The sequence below is a fragment of the Pinus tabuliformis genome, chromosome 8 (genome assembly GCF_031772625.1).
Source record: "Pinus tabuliformis cultivar Carrire ecotype Pingquan chromosome 8, CPIR1, whole genome shotgun sequence".
Classification (NCBI taxonomy): domain Eukaryota; kingdom Viridiplantae; phylum Streptophyta; class Pinopsida; order Pinales; family Pinaceae; genus Pinus; species Pinus tabuliformis.
This window is the reverse complement of record NC_142294.1, coordinates 978,115,083-978,133,102: the sequence shown is the minus strand read 5'-3', so window position 1 is coordinate 978,133,102 and position 18,020 is coordinate 978,115,083. Positions and strand designations below refer to the sequence as shown.

The 18,020-nt window shown below is 41.3% G+C and overlaps 1 protein-coding gene across 1 annotated transcript in view; it reads left to right on the top strand.

The window, feature by feature from the left end:
- The window catches only part of LOC149238704 (ninja-family protein 7-like), a 131,074-nt gene that overhangs the window by 45,053 nt on the left and 68,001 nt on the right, over window positions 1-18,020 (top strand). Inside the window, 2 exon segments of the mRNA XM_089373163.1 lie at window positions 10,139-10,417; window positions 10,420-11,481. Coding sequence (XP_089229289.1) covers window positions 10,204-10,417; window positions 10,420-11,481 — 1,276 coding nt within the window. The 5' untranslated portion in view covers window positions 10,139-10,203.

The following is an 18,020-nucleotide window of genomic DNA, read 5'->3' as shown; positions in this document are numbered from 1 at the left end:
TGCACAGGCCAGCTCCTGCCCTGTTATTTTGAGAAGCCCCATCAAAAAAACCCCAAGGAATGCCTTCTTGTATGTTGATTTGTTTTTGCTTTTGCTTAGGATCTTTTTGCTCAGGGGGCGGTAATGCAGAGTAAATGGCCGCAATGTTAGTGGCAATGACGAAAGAGGGAATGTCCTTGTCTTGAAAAATGCTTTTATTCCGGGCAAGCCATATTCCCCAGCAGAATATGAGAGGCAGGTTTCTCAGGTTTCCATCAGGGAATTCTTGCCACCATTTTCTCCAAGCTGACTCCAAAGAATCGAGGCCCCACCTAGCATTTATCTTGAGCAGCGCAGTGACCTCCTCCCAGATCTGTCTAGAGAAAGCACAAGATATGAAAAGGTGGTTTATGGATTCATCATCCGACTTGCACAGTGGGCATCTACCAGGCCCAACTAAGAATCTTGCCTGTAGAATTTCCCAAGTTGGGATCTTCCTTTTTAAGATACACCATAGAAACAGTCTGGCCTTTGCTGGGCTTTTGAGTTTCCACAATTTTTTGGCCCACCAGTCCGGAATGCCCCAGCCTTTCTTTCCCATCAAGAAAAGGTATCCATCTTTAGGCGAGTAATCCCCTGTTTTACTCTGGGCCCAAAGCAGGCAGTCAGGTTCATCTTTTATCCTGACATTTGAACGTTGAAGTTCTTTTATGAAAACCTCCCACTCAGCCTTCCACCTGACATTGATTCCCAATTCGACATCATCCTTCCAAGCCTGTCCCCAGATAGTAGACTGTCCAACCTTCTCCACTTGATTTAGTGATGTAATGCCTTTGCTGTCCAGATGTCTGAGAAGTCCAGGTGACAGAGCATAATCTTCATTGCATCCTACCCAAGGGTCTCTGCCAATCCTGATGAGTCTACCATCACCAACTTTCCAAGCTAAGCCTTGTTCGATCACGGAGAAAGCTTCCACCGTGGCCTTCCATATGGCAGAAGCATTTTTTATCTTCTTGTTTTGACTCCGGATCCAGTCTTCCAAGGGGATGGGGTCAATGTATTTCCTTTTTACCACTCTTGTCCATAAGTTTTCCATAGTTATTAGTCTCCATCCGGATTTAGCAGCTAAAGAGAGACTGAATTCTGGAAGTCTTTTAATGCCCCATCCTCCCCATTCTTTTGGTCTGGCCACTTTGTCCCAAGCCACCCAAGGCAGCACTGAGGACTCCTTAGTGCCAGCCCAAAGAAATCTACTACATATTTTCCTGATTTTCTCCAGCACTCCTTTGGGGATCCATGTCAGGGCAGCCCAGTATACCGGAATAGCTAGGAGAACAGATTTAATAAGAGTCAGCCTCCCAGCTCTGGAGAGCCACCTGAAACTCCAATGTGATATTCTAGCTTCAATTTTGGCTATGAGCCAGTTCCAATCCTCTTTTTTGTAGCCAACAGGCTTTAGCCAAAAACCCAAATATTTGAAAGGAGTATCCAGGGGCTGAATAGGGAATGGGAATAAATTAGCCAGACTGTTCCTTTCCCTTCTTTCAAAATCTGCCACACAAGCTTGGGACTTTCCTGAGTTAATCTGCATTCCAGTGGCTTTAAGAAAGAGATCAAAAATACATTTTAATTCCTTTAGTTCATCAGGGGAGCCATTAGTGAAAATCAAAATATCATCAACAAATAGGAGGTGAGTGATGAAGAGATTGATTGCTACCTCTATACCCTTTACCTTTCCCGACCTTCTGGCTTTATGAATTAGTCTGCTTAGTCCTTCTGCCACAAGAAGGAACAGAAGGGGAGATAAAGGGCACCCTTGCCTTAATCCCCTCTGACTGTTGAAGAAAGAGGAGGCCGCACCGTTAACCAAAACTGCAAAACTGACATTTGTGATGCACCCCATGACCCAACTAACAAAAGAATAGTTGAAGCCGAGATGTGTAAGCAACATTCGCAAATAGAGCCAACTGATCCGGTCATATGCTTTGGATAAATCAATTTTGAGCACAACTCCCTTCTTATTCTTCATCCTGATACTATGAATAACCTCCTGGGCGACCCCAATGGCTTCATGAATTTGTCTTCCATCCAGGAATCCAAATTGTTCCATCGATATGTTTTGTGATAGGATTGGTGCTAATCTGAGAGCAATAACCTTTGCAATGATCTTGTAGATGCAGTTACACAAGGATATTGGCCTGAAGTCTTCGAAACTATCCGGATCATCCTTCTTCGGAATAAGAGCTATAAAAGTAGAGTTGAAGGGTCTATAGATTTCTCCTTTCTGTCTCGACTCTTCAACTACTTCAGTTATTTCTGTTCCCAATTGTTCAAAAAAATGGAGGAACAGCTCTATTGTCCAGCCATCTGGGCCTGGGCTCTTGTCTTTGCCCATGAGCTTCATAGCTGCTTCAACCTCCTCCTTTGAGACCGGGGAGGACAGAGCTTCTGATTCATCTTCCTCAATGAACCTAGGAAAGCTTTGTGCCGTTTGGAGGACTTCTGCAATCGTAGCCTCCCCAGATTCTGAGAAAATGTTTTGAAAGTGTCTTTTCCCTAACCCAGAGAGCTCTGAGAAGGAATTGACCATCCTCCCTTCTTCGTTTTTAAGGCGCCATATAGTATTTGCAGCTTTCCTACCTTTAGCAAAGTTATGAAAAAACTTAGTATTCTCATCCCCCGATTTTATCCAGACTGCCCTACTTTTTATCCTCCATTCTTCTTCCTTATCCAGTAGCATTTTATTTTGTTGTTTCTCCAAATGGAGGATTCTGTCTTTGGATGACTGAGAGGAGTAACCATCAACCTCCATACTTTCCAACTGCTTCAGTTCCTCCCTAATATTTCCCAACTCCTCATTTTGCTTCAGCTTTCTTTCCTTTGCCCAGGAGATTGTGGCTTTCTTCATATTTTTAAGGTTCTCCATGAACAAAAAACTCCTATCCTCATCAGAGTTAGGAGCAGGGCGGCTCCATGTATTATTAAACAGATTGCAGAAAGAGGGATCTTGAAGCCAAGCAGGATTGAACTTGAAAGGGGCGGGAGGCTTGGGGGGAGGGAGGAAAAGGTCAAGAAAAACAGGGAAATGGTCCGAGTTTCCTCTTTCCTCAACCCACTGTTTGATCATGGGGATTTTTGTTAACAGGGGCTCAGCTATCAGGAAACGGTCAAGTCTTTTGGCAATTCGATCCTCACCCATTCTTCGATTTCTCCAAGAAGGCTTTAATTTGATCGGAGAAGGATCAGTGAAATTGTTATCCGATATGAGCTTAAGGAAGAAATCAGAAAGAGGGTCTTCTCTGGCAGATGGCCCCCAAGCTTCAGCTCTGCCAATGGAGAAATTTAAGTCACCACCCAGGAGCAAGAAAGGAGTCTTCATCACCGATTTCATCATCAGATTATCCCAAAAGGATTCCCTGCCCTGACAGGGCCCATACACATTTACCAAGGTAATAGGGAAAGAGAAATCTGGGGAAAGAACCTCCATTCCCAATACAGATTTCATAGCCCATTGGTTTATAATTTTAATCCGTCCTTCTTTAATTCCAATGGAAATGCCCCCCGAATGACCAGAAGAGTCAACAACAGTAAATAACCATCCTGGTAAAAGAGTTTTTAGCAAGGCCTCAACCTCTACGGCCTTACCCAAAGTTTCTTGCAGAAAGATTACATCCAGATTAGAATTGTTTATCCACTCTTTTAATGCCAGTTTTTTGGGTTTGCTGGCCAACCCTCTACAATTCCATGATGTCAAGATCATTTTATAACATTCTCAGGGGGATGGGCTGCTCTAAGAACCCCCGGTATAGAATATTGTTTGCCGTCTGCAACGTCAAGCTTGGCTTTAATCTTTGCTTTGGACATATCCGACTTCCTACCTCGCTTATTTTTGAGGCAGCTTTGTTCAGAGGTTTGTCCCAATCCACCTACAGTCCCAGGATCACTAAGTTTCCCTCCCAAAGATCTCAGGTTATATGGACAGGGAGATCTGGCAACCGAAAGAGAGAGGGGGGGCCAATGGTCTTCACGATTAATATCCAGAGCTGGTAAAGCATCAGCAATAAGGTCTATGGAAGGGGATATAGGATTATTTCCCACGGATTTATCAGCATTATTTTCATGAACATTACCGGATTTAAGCATAACGGAATTATGTTCCATGGATTCATAAATATTATATTCATGTTCATTACAGGATTGAGGTGTAACATGCGTGGAAACAGGAACATGCTCAGGCAAGAGATGTGTTGAAGTAAAGGTTCTTGACATACCCTTTTCTTCGTCTTCGCAATGAGCTTGTATAGCCGGGACTGTCTTGACATGCTCCTCCACGATCACCGTATCATTGACAGGTTCCACCACATGCACTGTTGAGAAGTTTGCAATTCCCTGATTTCCTTCTTGGTTCGGGACATTTTCATCCACTGGGACTTTATCAGTTTCCTCTGCCTCCATATCCGCTCCTCCGTGCGTCTCCGGGATTTCGTTCTCCATGGATAGCTGATCAGGGTCTTGGACAATTCCTCTATTCGCTGAGGCCCGCCGAAAGTGTCGCCTCCTTCGCATCAATGGGCATTCTTTAGCCAGATGCCCATACTCATGACAGAGATGGCATCGGAACGGAAGATATTCATAATCTAACATCTGCTCGAAAACGTAATCCTTATACTGGAGATTAATTGTTTTTGCTAAGCCTCTGCTCGGATTAAGGGTGGCCAATATACGCGCCATCGATCGATCCTTTGTGTGCAAAAAGGTCATATCTGCCTCCAGATATTTCCCCAACCGGTTACCAATGGATTTAAACACTTCTTCAGTCCACAGGAAGGAAGGCAAACCCGGGACACGAATCCACACAGGAAACTCATCGGCTCTCTCCTTGTAAGCATCAAACATGGGTGTCCATTTCTTTAGTAGAATGGGAATGTTCCCAATATGCCAGTTGCGTTGGAAAACCCATTCTGCCGAAGCTTTATCTACAAAAACGAGCTTAAACCAGCCCTTCCCTAGGACTTGAGCTTCAAACTGAAGTGGTCTGTCTGAAACAAAACAGGATTCTCCCCACACTTGCAGAAATTCTGAGGAGTATTTCTTACCTCGAACTCTTCCTACCAGCGTGCATTCTGCAACAGCTAGGGTTTCTTCAATAGTTACCTCCATTCCAAGGACCAGATTGCCCTCTATCGCCTGAGATCCAATAGGTCTTTGAGACTTCCTCTTCGCCCCTTTGAATCCTAAATCTTCCACCTGGGTACCATAACCCTTACGGCTGACGTTCCTTTCTGTGTTTATCTGCGGAAAGCCCCCACTGGCTGTTATCTCCGGCTGAGGCGGATTTTGGATCGCCAAGACTGCTTCCCCGTTCCCAGAAGATGACAGTCCCTTAGTCGGTCCATCAGAAACTGCCCGCACCTCACCAGGTAGCTCTCCGGGACCCTGAACAACCGACCCTTCAAGGGTATGGGATACCCTTGGCAGCGAAGCCCTAGTAATCGGGGGAAGCCCCTCAGAGGCCCTTAAAGGGCTGTTACTTGCAGCGAGCCCTAGAATTGGAAAATCTTCAAAACCCTTAGTCAGCTGAAAACGCGGAGTGTCTTTTTTACCTTTTGGGTCCAAGGGTAATCCTTCTTCAGCTGCTCCTCTAGGAATCGAAACGCCGTCACTCTGCTTGGAACCGTCTGCTATGCTTGAAAGAAGTTCCGCATTTTCCGCCGCCTTGTCCACTAAAGGAAACAGAGGGGTATCATTCGGATTTATTTCTCCAAGCCTCGACAGGTCGAAAGCCCCAAAATAATGCTCCACAGCCTGAGCATTAGTGTCTTTCCCCCACATGGACAAAATGTCTTCTAATGCTGGGTCCAAATCGACAAAATCTGCGGGGTTAACCATGGTTATCTAGGAGCAGTTGCTGGTCAATGGCGAAAACCTCACGGTTCTTGTTGGGAGAAACGAAACAAGGGCGGTAGTTCAAACTGTAATAAAAACAAAATGAAAAGCTTCTCGGGGATATGTTAACAGGCCTAATCCGTCGCAGTGATTAACCTCCAGCTGCCAGTCAACCTTGAACCCGCGCCGGCAGCTGTTCTGCATCCCTCTGACCATGCAGACTAACCGTGTCCCTTGCGAGTTTCCAAACAGCTTCCAGGTTTCGAAACCCTAGTCGCCTCCATGATCGCCTGCTCACCCAACTCTCGAGGAGCTCTCTAGGTGTCCATTGGTTGCTGGGTCCCTGTGGCCATTTCTTTAGCCGCATTCTCATCTCTTATTTCTTTGTTTGATTTCCTTCCTACTTTTCTTGGGGGATCCGTGGCTGAGATGTTTTCCTTTGTTTTATTTCTAGTTAGAATTCTTTCCACTGTTGGAGGGGGGGAGGCCTGGAGGGGAGAAGAGGGGGAGGTTCTGGGGCCCTTGGGAGACGGAGGGGGGGATGAAGGCTCCTCTGGAGCCAGGGATTCAAAGGGATTGGAGGAGGGGGGGATGGGAGGGCCAGAACTGGATGGGTGAGTGGAGAGGATTGGGGTTTCAGAGGAGGGCTCTGTTGATTCAGGGGGAGGGTTTGTCTTTTTTTTTTTCCTGACTATTTCCCATGCTTCCTCAGGGGCTTCATTATTGCTATTATCTTCTGATCTAGATTTACTGCACCTATTAGCAAAATGTCCGTATTCATGACATACCTTACACTTGAAAGGGAGCTGCTCGTAGTCCACCTGCTGAATGTGCGTCCACTGATCTACTTTGAGTTTGATTGCCTCTGGTAAGCCTTTGCCCAAATCCACTTCTACACATATCCTTGCGCATGCATGCATATTCTCCTTTGGCTCCGATCTGTCAACGTATTTCCCTACTGCGTTCCCGATGGCACGTACAGATTCATCTCCCCAACAGTGGAGCGGTAGGTGTGGAAGGCGTACCCAGACGGGGACCGCATTGGGGACGTCCATTTCTGGATCAAAGTCAGGAGTCCAGCGATTGAGATAAAGGCCTCTGGTGTCCATGAAATAGGGTCCGTTTCTGAAAATGAGGTTACGGTCCTCCACTGTTTCAAATAGGAAGGTAAAGAACCCCCTTCCGCAAAACCTTATTGCAATTTTTCCTTGGACCATAGCATTCCAGTTTCTTTCCACCCAGCGCTGGACCGTGCGAGGGGAAGGCCATAACCCCGTGAACTGACCAACCAGGCCACGTTCAGCAAGGGCCACAACAGCTCTCCTTGGAAGTGCTGGGGGAAGAGAGACTTCCGGGATTTCATCCAGCTTTTTGACAAACTTTGAGGCTGAAGGGCGAATCCTTTCCGTGATGTTCTCTGGAATAAGAGAAGCAAAGGCTTTCTCCAGTTCTGCCTGCTCTTGAGATGGTTGATCCATTGGGTCACGCAGGGGCGCTCAGACAACTAACAAGAAGGCCAGGAGACCCGAATGAGGAAATGGCAGGAGGCCCTAAGCAAAAGGGAGGTAGCAGCGGGAGGCTGCAGCCAGCGGCAGGGCTGCCTAGCACGGGCGCGTTCAGGAAGGGTCCGGGCAGGAGGCCCGGTTGAGGAGAGGGCAGGAGGCCCTAGGCGAAGGGGGTCAGCAGCAGGATGCTGCAGCCCAGCAGCAGAGCTGCCAGGCTCGGGCGCGCTCAGAGAGAGTCAGGGACGCGGCAGGGAGCGGGAGCTCTCCATCGATCATTGCTTGCTTTTTAGAGTCAGAACCATCCTAAGATTATAACTTTTTGGTTCTTGATGTAGCCCATAGTTTCAATTTTTGTGGAGTTGAAATGCCTGATAACACATGCAGGGGGATTAGGGGTTCTTCTGTAGGAAAATGGAGATTCAATATTTGCTTGAGTTTGAATGTTGGTGACTTCAACTTGTAATTCTGGTGTTTCTTCAGTAGTTATTGTTGAAAAGTGTAACTAGGTTCGGTCTTCATAATGACATGTGTAATTGTGATTTTATGTAATTGATGTAAATAAGAAAATAAAATTATTTTTTGTAATGCTTGAATCATGCGTTTCATGATCAAGGAATTTTATTTTATAGTTAAGGCTCCCATTGTGAGTCTTTAGGGTTGGCCATCAAGTCCTAAAGTCTTGGAAATCAATGTCATGTATGAAAGACCCTTCTTGGGCATGTTACATATGTACTTGAGTCACTATAAGAGTCAAAAGACCCTCCAAGACCACGCTGAAGCACTTCTAGCAAGTCGGCCTTAAGATGGGGCAATGAGCCTACACCAAGGAGACATGTTGGCCTAGAACCCAGTCAAGTCGGCCTACAAGATGAAGGAAGAAGCCTATATATAGGTCCCTCATCCTCATTCAAGGGGACACGTAGATTGCACAACAAGGAGTTCGATCAAGGATCAATAGAAGTCTTATATCCAAGCAAAGGAAGGAGATCAAGATCGAAGGGAAAATCAAAGAAGTTGCAGGTATGTTTTACGCAAAGTTGTCACACGTGCGAGGAAGGGTTAAGGCATACACATATTGCAGAGAAGCCAAATTGCAGAACTTCAAGAAACCGAGCTAAGGTAAGAAACTGATCTATACTTCATGCTGAGATAACAAAGAGATCCTCTGTAGTTAAGCAAAGAAAGAAGGGACAGAATTTACCCTAAATCTGTCACACGAGTGAGAAGAATAGTCTACTGCAGAAGGCCAAAGATTACTGGCAAGGAGGCCAAGAAATTCAGATCTGTGTTGCAGGAGTGAAGGCTAAACATTGAAGAAGAAATTGCAGCTGAATCATCAAAGGATTAACTTTGACTTGAAGTAAGTTGACTTGGTCTTGGAGAGGTTGTTGAGTCAAGGGTCTTGGTCTTGGTATTCGTCAATTGAAGTCTCTATAAGAAGAATAATTCGTTCGGGTTTTCCTCTCAAGTTGAAGAGGTTTTGGCCCTGGCTGATCGCCTACATTGTGTCTCTTGTCTCTTTATTGTTCATGCTTTGGTAACTGTTTGATGAAGAAGAACACCATAATAATCTAAGAAAAGAAAGATCCTAATCCTAATGCCCTAGATTTCTAAACAGTTATATCTTTGGGCAGGGCTGGATTGACCATGTCAATTTGGAAAAATTTCTGTTCTTCACAGATATGATCTGGAATGTATTTTTCATCACAATTATAGTAGAGTTGACGTCTTTGGCAGTCTACCATTTTTGTTGGACACAACTTTTGTACTTTTAAGGGATGAGTAGGATTTTCGCTTGGTAAATTACCTTGGGGAGGACAAGTGTGGGGAATGAATTCTTGTTTTTTAATTTGTGCATTAATCACCATATTGGCTTCTATGGCTCTCTCGGTTGCTTCTAACCATGTAGCAGAACTTTGCTTTCTGGCCTGTGCCCAAATTTCCTCCATGATGCCACAAATTAAACATTCTTTGTAAAAGCAATCTATTAAATTTTTTTGTACTGATGGCTTATTGCTCAAAGGCTACTCTATATTCGATGACTGAGCCTTTTTGGTGTAACTTGGTAAGTTGCCCCAAATAATGAGTATCTCTCTTGAAATTGGCATGGACGACTTTAACAAACTAACTCTAAGCTTTTACTGAACTTGAAAGTGAGTCTTATTCAATAGGGAGTTTCTATGGTTTCAATAGGGGGTTTCTATCCAATCTGCTGATGCGTCTCTCTTTAATCTTCCTAATTTTTCAATCATTTTTCTAGACTTCTGTTATTACCTTTCAATTTCTTACATGCGTGGTAGTAGATTTGGTAAGTTGCCCCAAATAATGAGTAGCTCTCTTGAAATTGGCATGGACGACTTTAACAAACTAACTCCAAGCTTTTACTGAACTTGAAAGTTAGTCTTATTCAATAGGGAGTTTCTATGGCTTCAATAGGGGGTTTCTATCCAATCTGCTGATGCGTCTCTCTTTAATCTTCCTTTCAATCATTTTTCTAGACTTCTGTCATTACTTTTCAATTTCTTAAATGCGTGGTAGTAGATTTCATATATACCACATATATTTCAAGTTTATCTTTCTGGGTGTGTACATCCATACGGAGGATCTGGTGTTACATTTGGAGAAGTAGAGGTAAATGGAACTTTAAAAAAATACGAGATATGTTTTCTTGAATAGAAATTTAGCTGTCAAGTTGGAACTTTCAAAGATAACCTTATCATTGGTTTTCTCAAGCTGGAAATTGACATTGCTATATTTTATTTTTGCAGAGGGTTTCTCCTGATAAATATGCAAGTCTATAAAATAAGGAGTTTGTGAAAAACAGTGCAAAAGAATGGGAGACAGTAGAGAGCACAGTCAGAATCCTGTCTCAGATGAGGTAGATGATGAAAGTGGGCTTGAGCTGAGCTTGGGCCTCTCTTGTGGGGGGTCTATTAGCAAACCAAAGGGTAAGGATGGTACAAAAGAGATTAATACAGAGCAAGGAGGTGGCGACAAAGCGAAAAATGGAAAACTGAGTATTGGAGATACATCTATGAAGCATTTCCTCCAGGAAGTGTTACGGAACGGGATACTGAGATTAAGCAATCAAATGATCCTATTCCTCAATCGCAGCAAAATTTTTGGACAAACCTAGGAAAGAATCCTGCAAAGGAACACGAGAATTCCATGGAAATGCATATCAATCAGATGCAATTTCCGGGATTCAGAGAGTCATGGTTTGTAGGGGAGAATTCTACCCAGGTTCAAGACATGTCTTTAAACATGGAAAAAACGAATATGGACCAACAACAAAGACAGACAATATTGAGCCAGCAACAGGAAGTATTGGAACAGCAACGTACAAGAGAGATAGCTGATCAAAAGTGGCAAGAGGCCAGAAATAAACGTCAAAAAGTTGTTGAGGAACAGAAGCAGCAGACTAAAGGTGAGATGGAAGATGATAGGGCTGACCAAACTAGTAGGCTTTCTTCAGCGATTCCATGTCAATTGAAAAGCTCTCCCATTTCTGCAGCCACACAAGATGTTTCTTCACCTGATGAAGATACTGCAGACTCTGAAGTAGAGGGTTCATCATCCAGGATGGTGTCTCCTATTGTAAAAGACTCTGTGAAGCAATCCATGCCTACAGGAACTGATGTCTCAGAGAAAAAGGAAAATCAAATTTTAGTTCAAAGAACCACTGCAACTGGAAACGAATCTATTTCAGAGCACAGCAATGCAATATTTATGAATCCAGGTGGCACCACCAACACAACACCACCCTATTCTCTTCAGTCCTTTCCTGTGGGGCATCTACCTTATACTCATCCAATTCAGGTGTCTAACTCTCCAGGTCCTCCAGTTCCAGCTGGGTTCTCATTACCATACATGATGCAATTTATGCCACCAACTGTCAATGGAGCAGATCGGTCTGCTGTTCGTCCTATGAACTCCAGTGGTTTTCAGTTGCCTCTTGGTTATGCGCCATTCCAACTTCCAACACTTGAAACATCATCATCTCGGGTTTCAGTTTCTCATTCTCATCAACCTCTTATATTTGGTCCAAGAAACATTGGAGGTGCAAGGACCTCTTTGGAGCATGTAGATGATGAACCGAGAATATCTCAAGGTATAATCTCAGTCCTCCTCTGAAAAACATCATGGAGTATTCATTATATCATTTTAAATGTCTTATAGCAACATCTTTTTTGAAGACGGGCTTACACCAGTATTTATACAATTGCATTCGTCAAGGGTGAAGCCTAAGACAGCAACAATTAAGTTCCGTTGCTTTTGGTTATATTCATCTTGCACATTTGTAATTGTCTTCTGCTGTTTTGTTTGGCTATATCATCTGGAATCATTTTATTACTCCCCAGTAACCTTCACAGAAACTAGGTGCAACACTTGCTTTTCACCATGTGCTTTATTACTCTAATAATAGGTGTTCTGCAATCGTCTGAATGAAGCTAATGATAGCTTGAAAAGAAACTGAAAAGCATCACATATAGCCTTCAAACATGAATAAAATATACAGATGTGACATGTCATCATGACTGTCACATATTGGTCACTTTAGGCACAACCAAAACAACAACCAAACCTACATACCAGTCATGGAATGTAGGTGAAGTGCTTATGAACAGAAAAACAACAGAACACTAGATAAGACATAATTTTGTTGATGTCAATGGCCACAATAGTAGGTCAATGGAACTCAAAATTACAGCTAGTGTAAATACTATCTGGGGAGAACAAGGCTCAGAGAATTAGTACATATAGTAATACAATATACGAATTGTGCAAAGAAAGTGGCTGGACTCCTGAAGGTGACAACCAATGCACTCTAGTGGGAGAGCTTATCTGGTAAAGATATCCATGTCTTGAAAAGATGACATTAATTCCTCTACTTGGAACTTGAATATATATGGCAAAGTAGCAAGGTCTTGTCTTGCTATATATTGACCATGTGAAAACTTTATCTTAGACAGTTGCCTGTTGTTGAGTAACCAAGTGTAATGCAATTTATACAAATGTTCAATCTTTCAGGAAAATATAGAGATCACAAAGAGACAAGGGACACCAAAATTAGGCTGCTAGCCAGGGCAAAATCCACAAGGGGGAAACCCAACAATCCTTCTATAGAATCAGATCAAAATGAGAGATATCCAAGATACCAAGTTACCAAGACCAAACTTCCACCAAGATACCAAGACCAACCGTCCTCCAAATCACCTCCAAGAGTCAAAGTCAATGCTGGTAAAATCTGCTCCAATCTGGTCAAACTTCTGAAATTTTGGGTCCTGCAACAAGGGGGGGCCGGACGGGGCGAAATTCAGCCTTCAATAGTTCAGAATTTTTGGCCTCTTTCACACGTGCAAGCTGCAGTAGGTCGACAACGAATATTCTTCTAGGTTTTGACTTGCTTTTCTCTCTCCGTTGACTTCGGCCTTCTTCTTTCCTTCGCTAGGTTCTGAAATTCTTGTTGTGATGAATGAATGTTTTCCAAGTAGGTCAGACTGTCTCTTATATATAGCTGTCCAGGAGGGTCGAATGCGTGTCACTCAAGAGGACCAGGCCGACTTGTCCAAGGAGGGCCAACTTGGTCATCTTGTGGACTAATGACTCAGCATAAAATTCAAATTCCGTTTTCTTCCAAATGTCCAAATGGGACATGACTCAAATACATGTTCTTTTGACTCAATAAATTCTTTTTGACTCTTTTTGACTGTCTAAGCATGAAGAACATGCTTTGAGAAAAATATGATAAATATTATAGATATATCAATGATAAATTTACATTATTAAGACCGAACCTAGTTACAACTTCAACACCTGTTGGCTCACTGTCTTGAAATATGGGCTATGGTTGTGCAACAATCAAGGAAACCATCTATATACATATGGGCAGAGAGGCACAGATGGATTCATAGCACATAACTATGGTGTAAGTTTCAAGACAGAAAAGTAATATCCTTAATTTAACCCAAATATAAAGATAGCAGTTGAAGCAAAACAAGGCTGTAACTGTCTATATGCCCGACTTGGTTGTCTTATTTTAAAATTTAATCTATAAAATGTTACAATTGCGAGAAGCAGTCACAAATGCTTCCTTTGTTATTTTTTTTCTCCTTGTGCATATATGTACTTCCAGATCGTTGTTGGAACTCTACTATTTACTCGTTATGATTGATCTTTTAACCTTCTCTTTCTGAATCTGCAGCTAGTGTTGGTATACTTAAGCATGATCATATAACAGAGCAGCAGAATTCATGGCTCAATGTGGCTGCCTGCATTCATGCATACACTATTAAGCTTGCAAATAATGCAGTTTGAGCCTTTGAGAAGCCTAGCATTCTTCCTCCTTAGAGAGCCTAATGATTGGTTCCATAATCCTGCACAAAGTGCTTTAAAGTTTATACAGATTGCCAAACATTAGGATTTTCTTATGGAACAATCATACTTAGAAATTGTATGCAAAAGGTGTCTGTTTACTTGGATGCCTTTTCATTCAATGCTTACAAAACTTTATAGGGACATTTATATCAAAATTGTATATTCATATATAAACTTGCACTTAAGATCAATCTCTACATTCTTGTACCAAGCTTGGACTGAATTTTATGCCATATGTCTTGCCATAAGGTGGTATGCTCTGCATGTTTTTGCAGCCTATATATATATGTATTACACGTGTGAATGTTCTATGTTTTGGTTGTCGAGTAGTGATTATATAAAACTACTTTTTCAAGAATCACCAAATAAAGGTGAAATTTACATGCGAGTTTCCTTTTCCAGTTCTACATGGTGTAGCATATGAACAAATTTCATATGCAACTTGCATCATCATATTGTAAACTGTTTGTAGCAATATTTTATCGATAATCCACATACACAGTTTCCATAATATTTAGAAATAAAAGATGAGGTGAATAGTTAGTAGAACGAAGTGCCAGAATGCTGTGAGTTGCGACACTTACCTATTAATTTTTTCACCACAATCTCGTGACAGTTATTTTTTTTAATCTTCTAATTTTTTTCTTTTTTAATTTTTATATTAAATTAATACCCATGGATGACCAAAAAGCAATGGGATGATTAAATAAATCATGTTCTGTAGGACAAGGAGGTGCCCAAGGCATATCCCAGCTAAATGCAGAAAAAGGAAATATAGAACTGCAAGCAATAAATCATACATTGTGTAATGCTGTGTAACTGCCATTATGTTCAGAGGTCACCAGTGCTGCCCTTCATTTTCAATTGCCATACTGTCCCTGGGAGATGCTTAATGTTATCTTCTAGAGAAGAGTTTGTAGTCATGTGGTGTCTTGTGCAATGTTGGGTGAAAGTTGGGCAACTCATGATGAGAAAGATGTTTATATTCTATCATCCAAGGCTTGATCAAGACAATGGGGAGAGAGAGAGAGAGAGTAATGCATGCTTATGTAGAGCTTCTAATGTGTATGGCAGTTGCCCTTCAAGTTCGAGAAGGAGCTTTCCTATTTTGTCTATCCCTTTTTATTGATTTGTGTGAAAGGGAAGTGTTTCGTGGCTCCGAAATTTAAGCTCTGCTCCTGACCAATGGTGTCAGTAGACTGGTGGAAGGGATTCTTGTCATATGAGTAAAAGGAATACAAACAACAACGTTAATTACGACCGAGGCACAAATTCAGGTCATATTGTATAAAAGATTGTATCCTTTGGAATAAAATATATGTCCAAGTGCTTTTTCCATAATCCATCACTTCAAAATCACCCAATGGGCTTGTAGTACAACATCACTTGTTGAGTCATAATTTGAGGCTGGATGTTTATTGTGGTCTGTTTTCCTAATTTTGAATCAGTGTTACTTGGGAGCGGGAGCGACATTTTCAGAAGCTCCCGGTTTGGGAGCGAATCCCGGAGTGTTTTTAATATAATATATATATTTTTTATATTTTGATACATATATGTCAACAAAAACATGTAGAATAATGAATTAGATATAAAAAACATAAATTGAACCATATAACAACAATCATCTAGAAGTTATAATCTTCATCAACCACGTCCACAAGTTAGTAACATAGTAACATACAACATATTGAGTCTCATGATTCATCAATCTTAAAGTTTCAAGCTTCCAAATTCAATATATAACATTTATCATCATTGATCACCAAAGTTGTACTTGTAAGCTAAGTGTAACCATTACAACAAATAATATCTAACATGAAATGAGATGTTATAAAATAATGAAATGAAACAACTTTCAACTTTCATGAAGCATCATATTCATAATTCATTACTAATGAGTTATAATTGCCACCTTCAAACTTAAATTGTCATATATTGTTTAAAAAAATATCATAAAAAATATGAAAGAGTCAATAGCTATAAAAACTACTAGAAACTAGAAAAGAGAAGTAAATCTATTATCTATTTCTTATGCTTGGGCCTCTTGCCACCACGAGAAATGTCTATTTTTTAGTCTTGTTGGAAAATCAGGATCTTTGTCATTAATATCACCCTCTAAGCATTAATATCCGAGGTATCTTTGTCATTATCTCTGTATTTGTATAGGGATCTTTGTCATTAATATCACCCTCTAAGCATTAACATAAGATAGAAAAAGTATAGCATGTCAAGTCAAGATTTTGTTTGAGTGATGCATACATTTTTAGGAGGGTCATGATAGAGGAGTTAGACAACCAATGTCACTAACATCAAGGTACATATAGGGATTGGTGCTCTTGATTAAATACGAGTTCCATACCCTAATACATGACAAAATTCAATGGAAACACTGCAATCCCCTAATCTTGAAATCCTGAAAAACTAATAAGTCTGCTGGATTTTGAATGAAATCTAAAATTCTACTTTCTCCATATGAAATCCAATGAGGCCGGAACCACTCTCAAACATCCCGAGTCATTTCATGGTAATGTTAAAAATTTAAGTAAAATGATGAAAATGAAGATTAAGGAGAATGTCACTTTTACTTTAAGAATTTAACATTATCATGAATAGCATGTCAATACTAGGGCCATAGACTTGATCATTAAGTTGCCCCACTCAAAAATTATTTGTTTCTTTCAAAAAAAATTGCATTTCGAACATCACTACAAAAAAAAATTGCAAAAAAGGCAAAATGCTCCCAAAAAGGTAGGGAGCGAAATTTTTTTTAGGGAGGGCGCTCTCGACCCGCTCTCGAGTCGCTCCCACCCGGAGTGCGGATTGGGAGCGGGATCGAGGAGGGGGGCGCTCCCCCGCAACACTAATTTGAATATTCAATGTTGTCTCCGTAAATGATCTGTTGGAAATAACACTGAGAGGGGGGTGAATCAATATTATTAGATCAATATTTTAATTTCCCAAACATATTTATATACGCTACTTCAGCTAAGTGAACTAGCGTGTACACGTGACTGTACTTAAAGCAACCAACGTATATGCAGAGAACTTTTGATTTAGACAGTTTATCATGTATTGAACTTTAACCAGTATATCAGAGATTTATTAGACAGTGCAGTAAAAGCAGAATAAAGCATCACACATAAGCAACACACATGAACACCAAGATATAAGGTGGAAACCCAATGTGGGTAAAAACCATCCGCTGCTGTCGTCTCTGTCTTCTTTTAATAATAAGAAAATCTGTTTACAATCTTGTACTGGTGCAGACTCATACCAGTATGCAGGCATCCACCTGCAGAAGGCTACAACCTTCTCTCGTTCTCTAGCTACCACTGGAAGGGAGCTACAATTGTACTAGCCAATATGTTTACTAGTACCTATGTGCCAGCCTACAGAAAACTCCACTCTTCTACCAGGGACCACCTTTCATGAATTTTCAGATTGGATACTCCTGGAACACAACACCACAATCTGAAGGCCATGTTTCATTCAATTTTCATACTGGACCCATCAACATCATAAATGCAATACAGTCGTCAAGTACATCTGCATCAACCAATCATTGAAACTCAATTACCATAACTTGAATATGATCATTCATAACACTGTCACCAGAGTACAGTCACCAGAACCCAAAACAGAACCCAGAACCCTGCAACAGCAAACAGAAACAACTGAAACATACTTCATAAGGTATACGCTACTTCCATATGTCTAACCAACGTATATACGCTCTTTTATCAAAGCCAACCAGCGTACACATCTTTAAATATTAATTCATAATTTTGTAGCTATTCCAGACTTCAGTGATACCCAAATCATAACATTTACAGAATAACACATGAGTCAGTATTCAGATCTAGACTATACATGATCAAACCACATAATGATAATTCATTTCAAGTCTTAAGGTTCTGATCTATCATTAGATCTTATCCCTCATCAACCGCTAAGGTTCATTCTTGGTTCAGAACAAGCAAAGCACCATAAGCCAATAACCTGCATGCTAGATCTCACACTTCATCAGATATTCAATATTTGCACACCTTGGCCTAATGATCTTCTCCTCCTTATATAGTTTTTATGCCTTTTTCAATACCATGGATCAAAACCACTTAGGACCAATACTTTGGACCAAATACCTAGGGTCAATACCTTGGACCAATACCATGGATCAAAATACCTTGGACCAAATACCTCGGACCAAAAATTTAGTTTTCCAACATATACTCACTTTTCCTTCTGTGAAAGTGCATGTGTATGTATACGCTA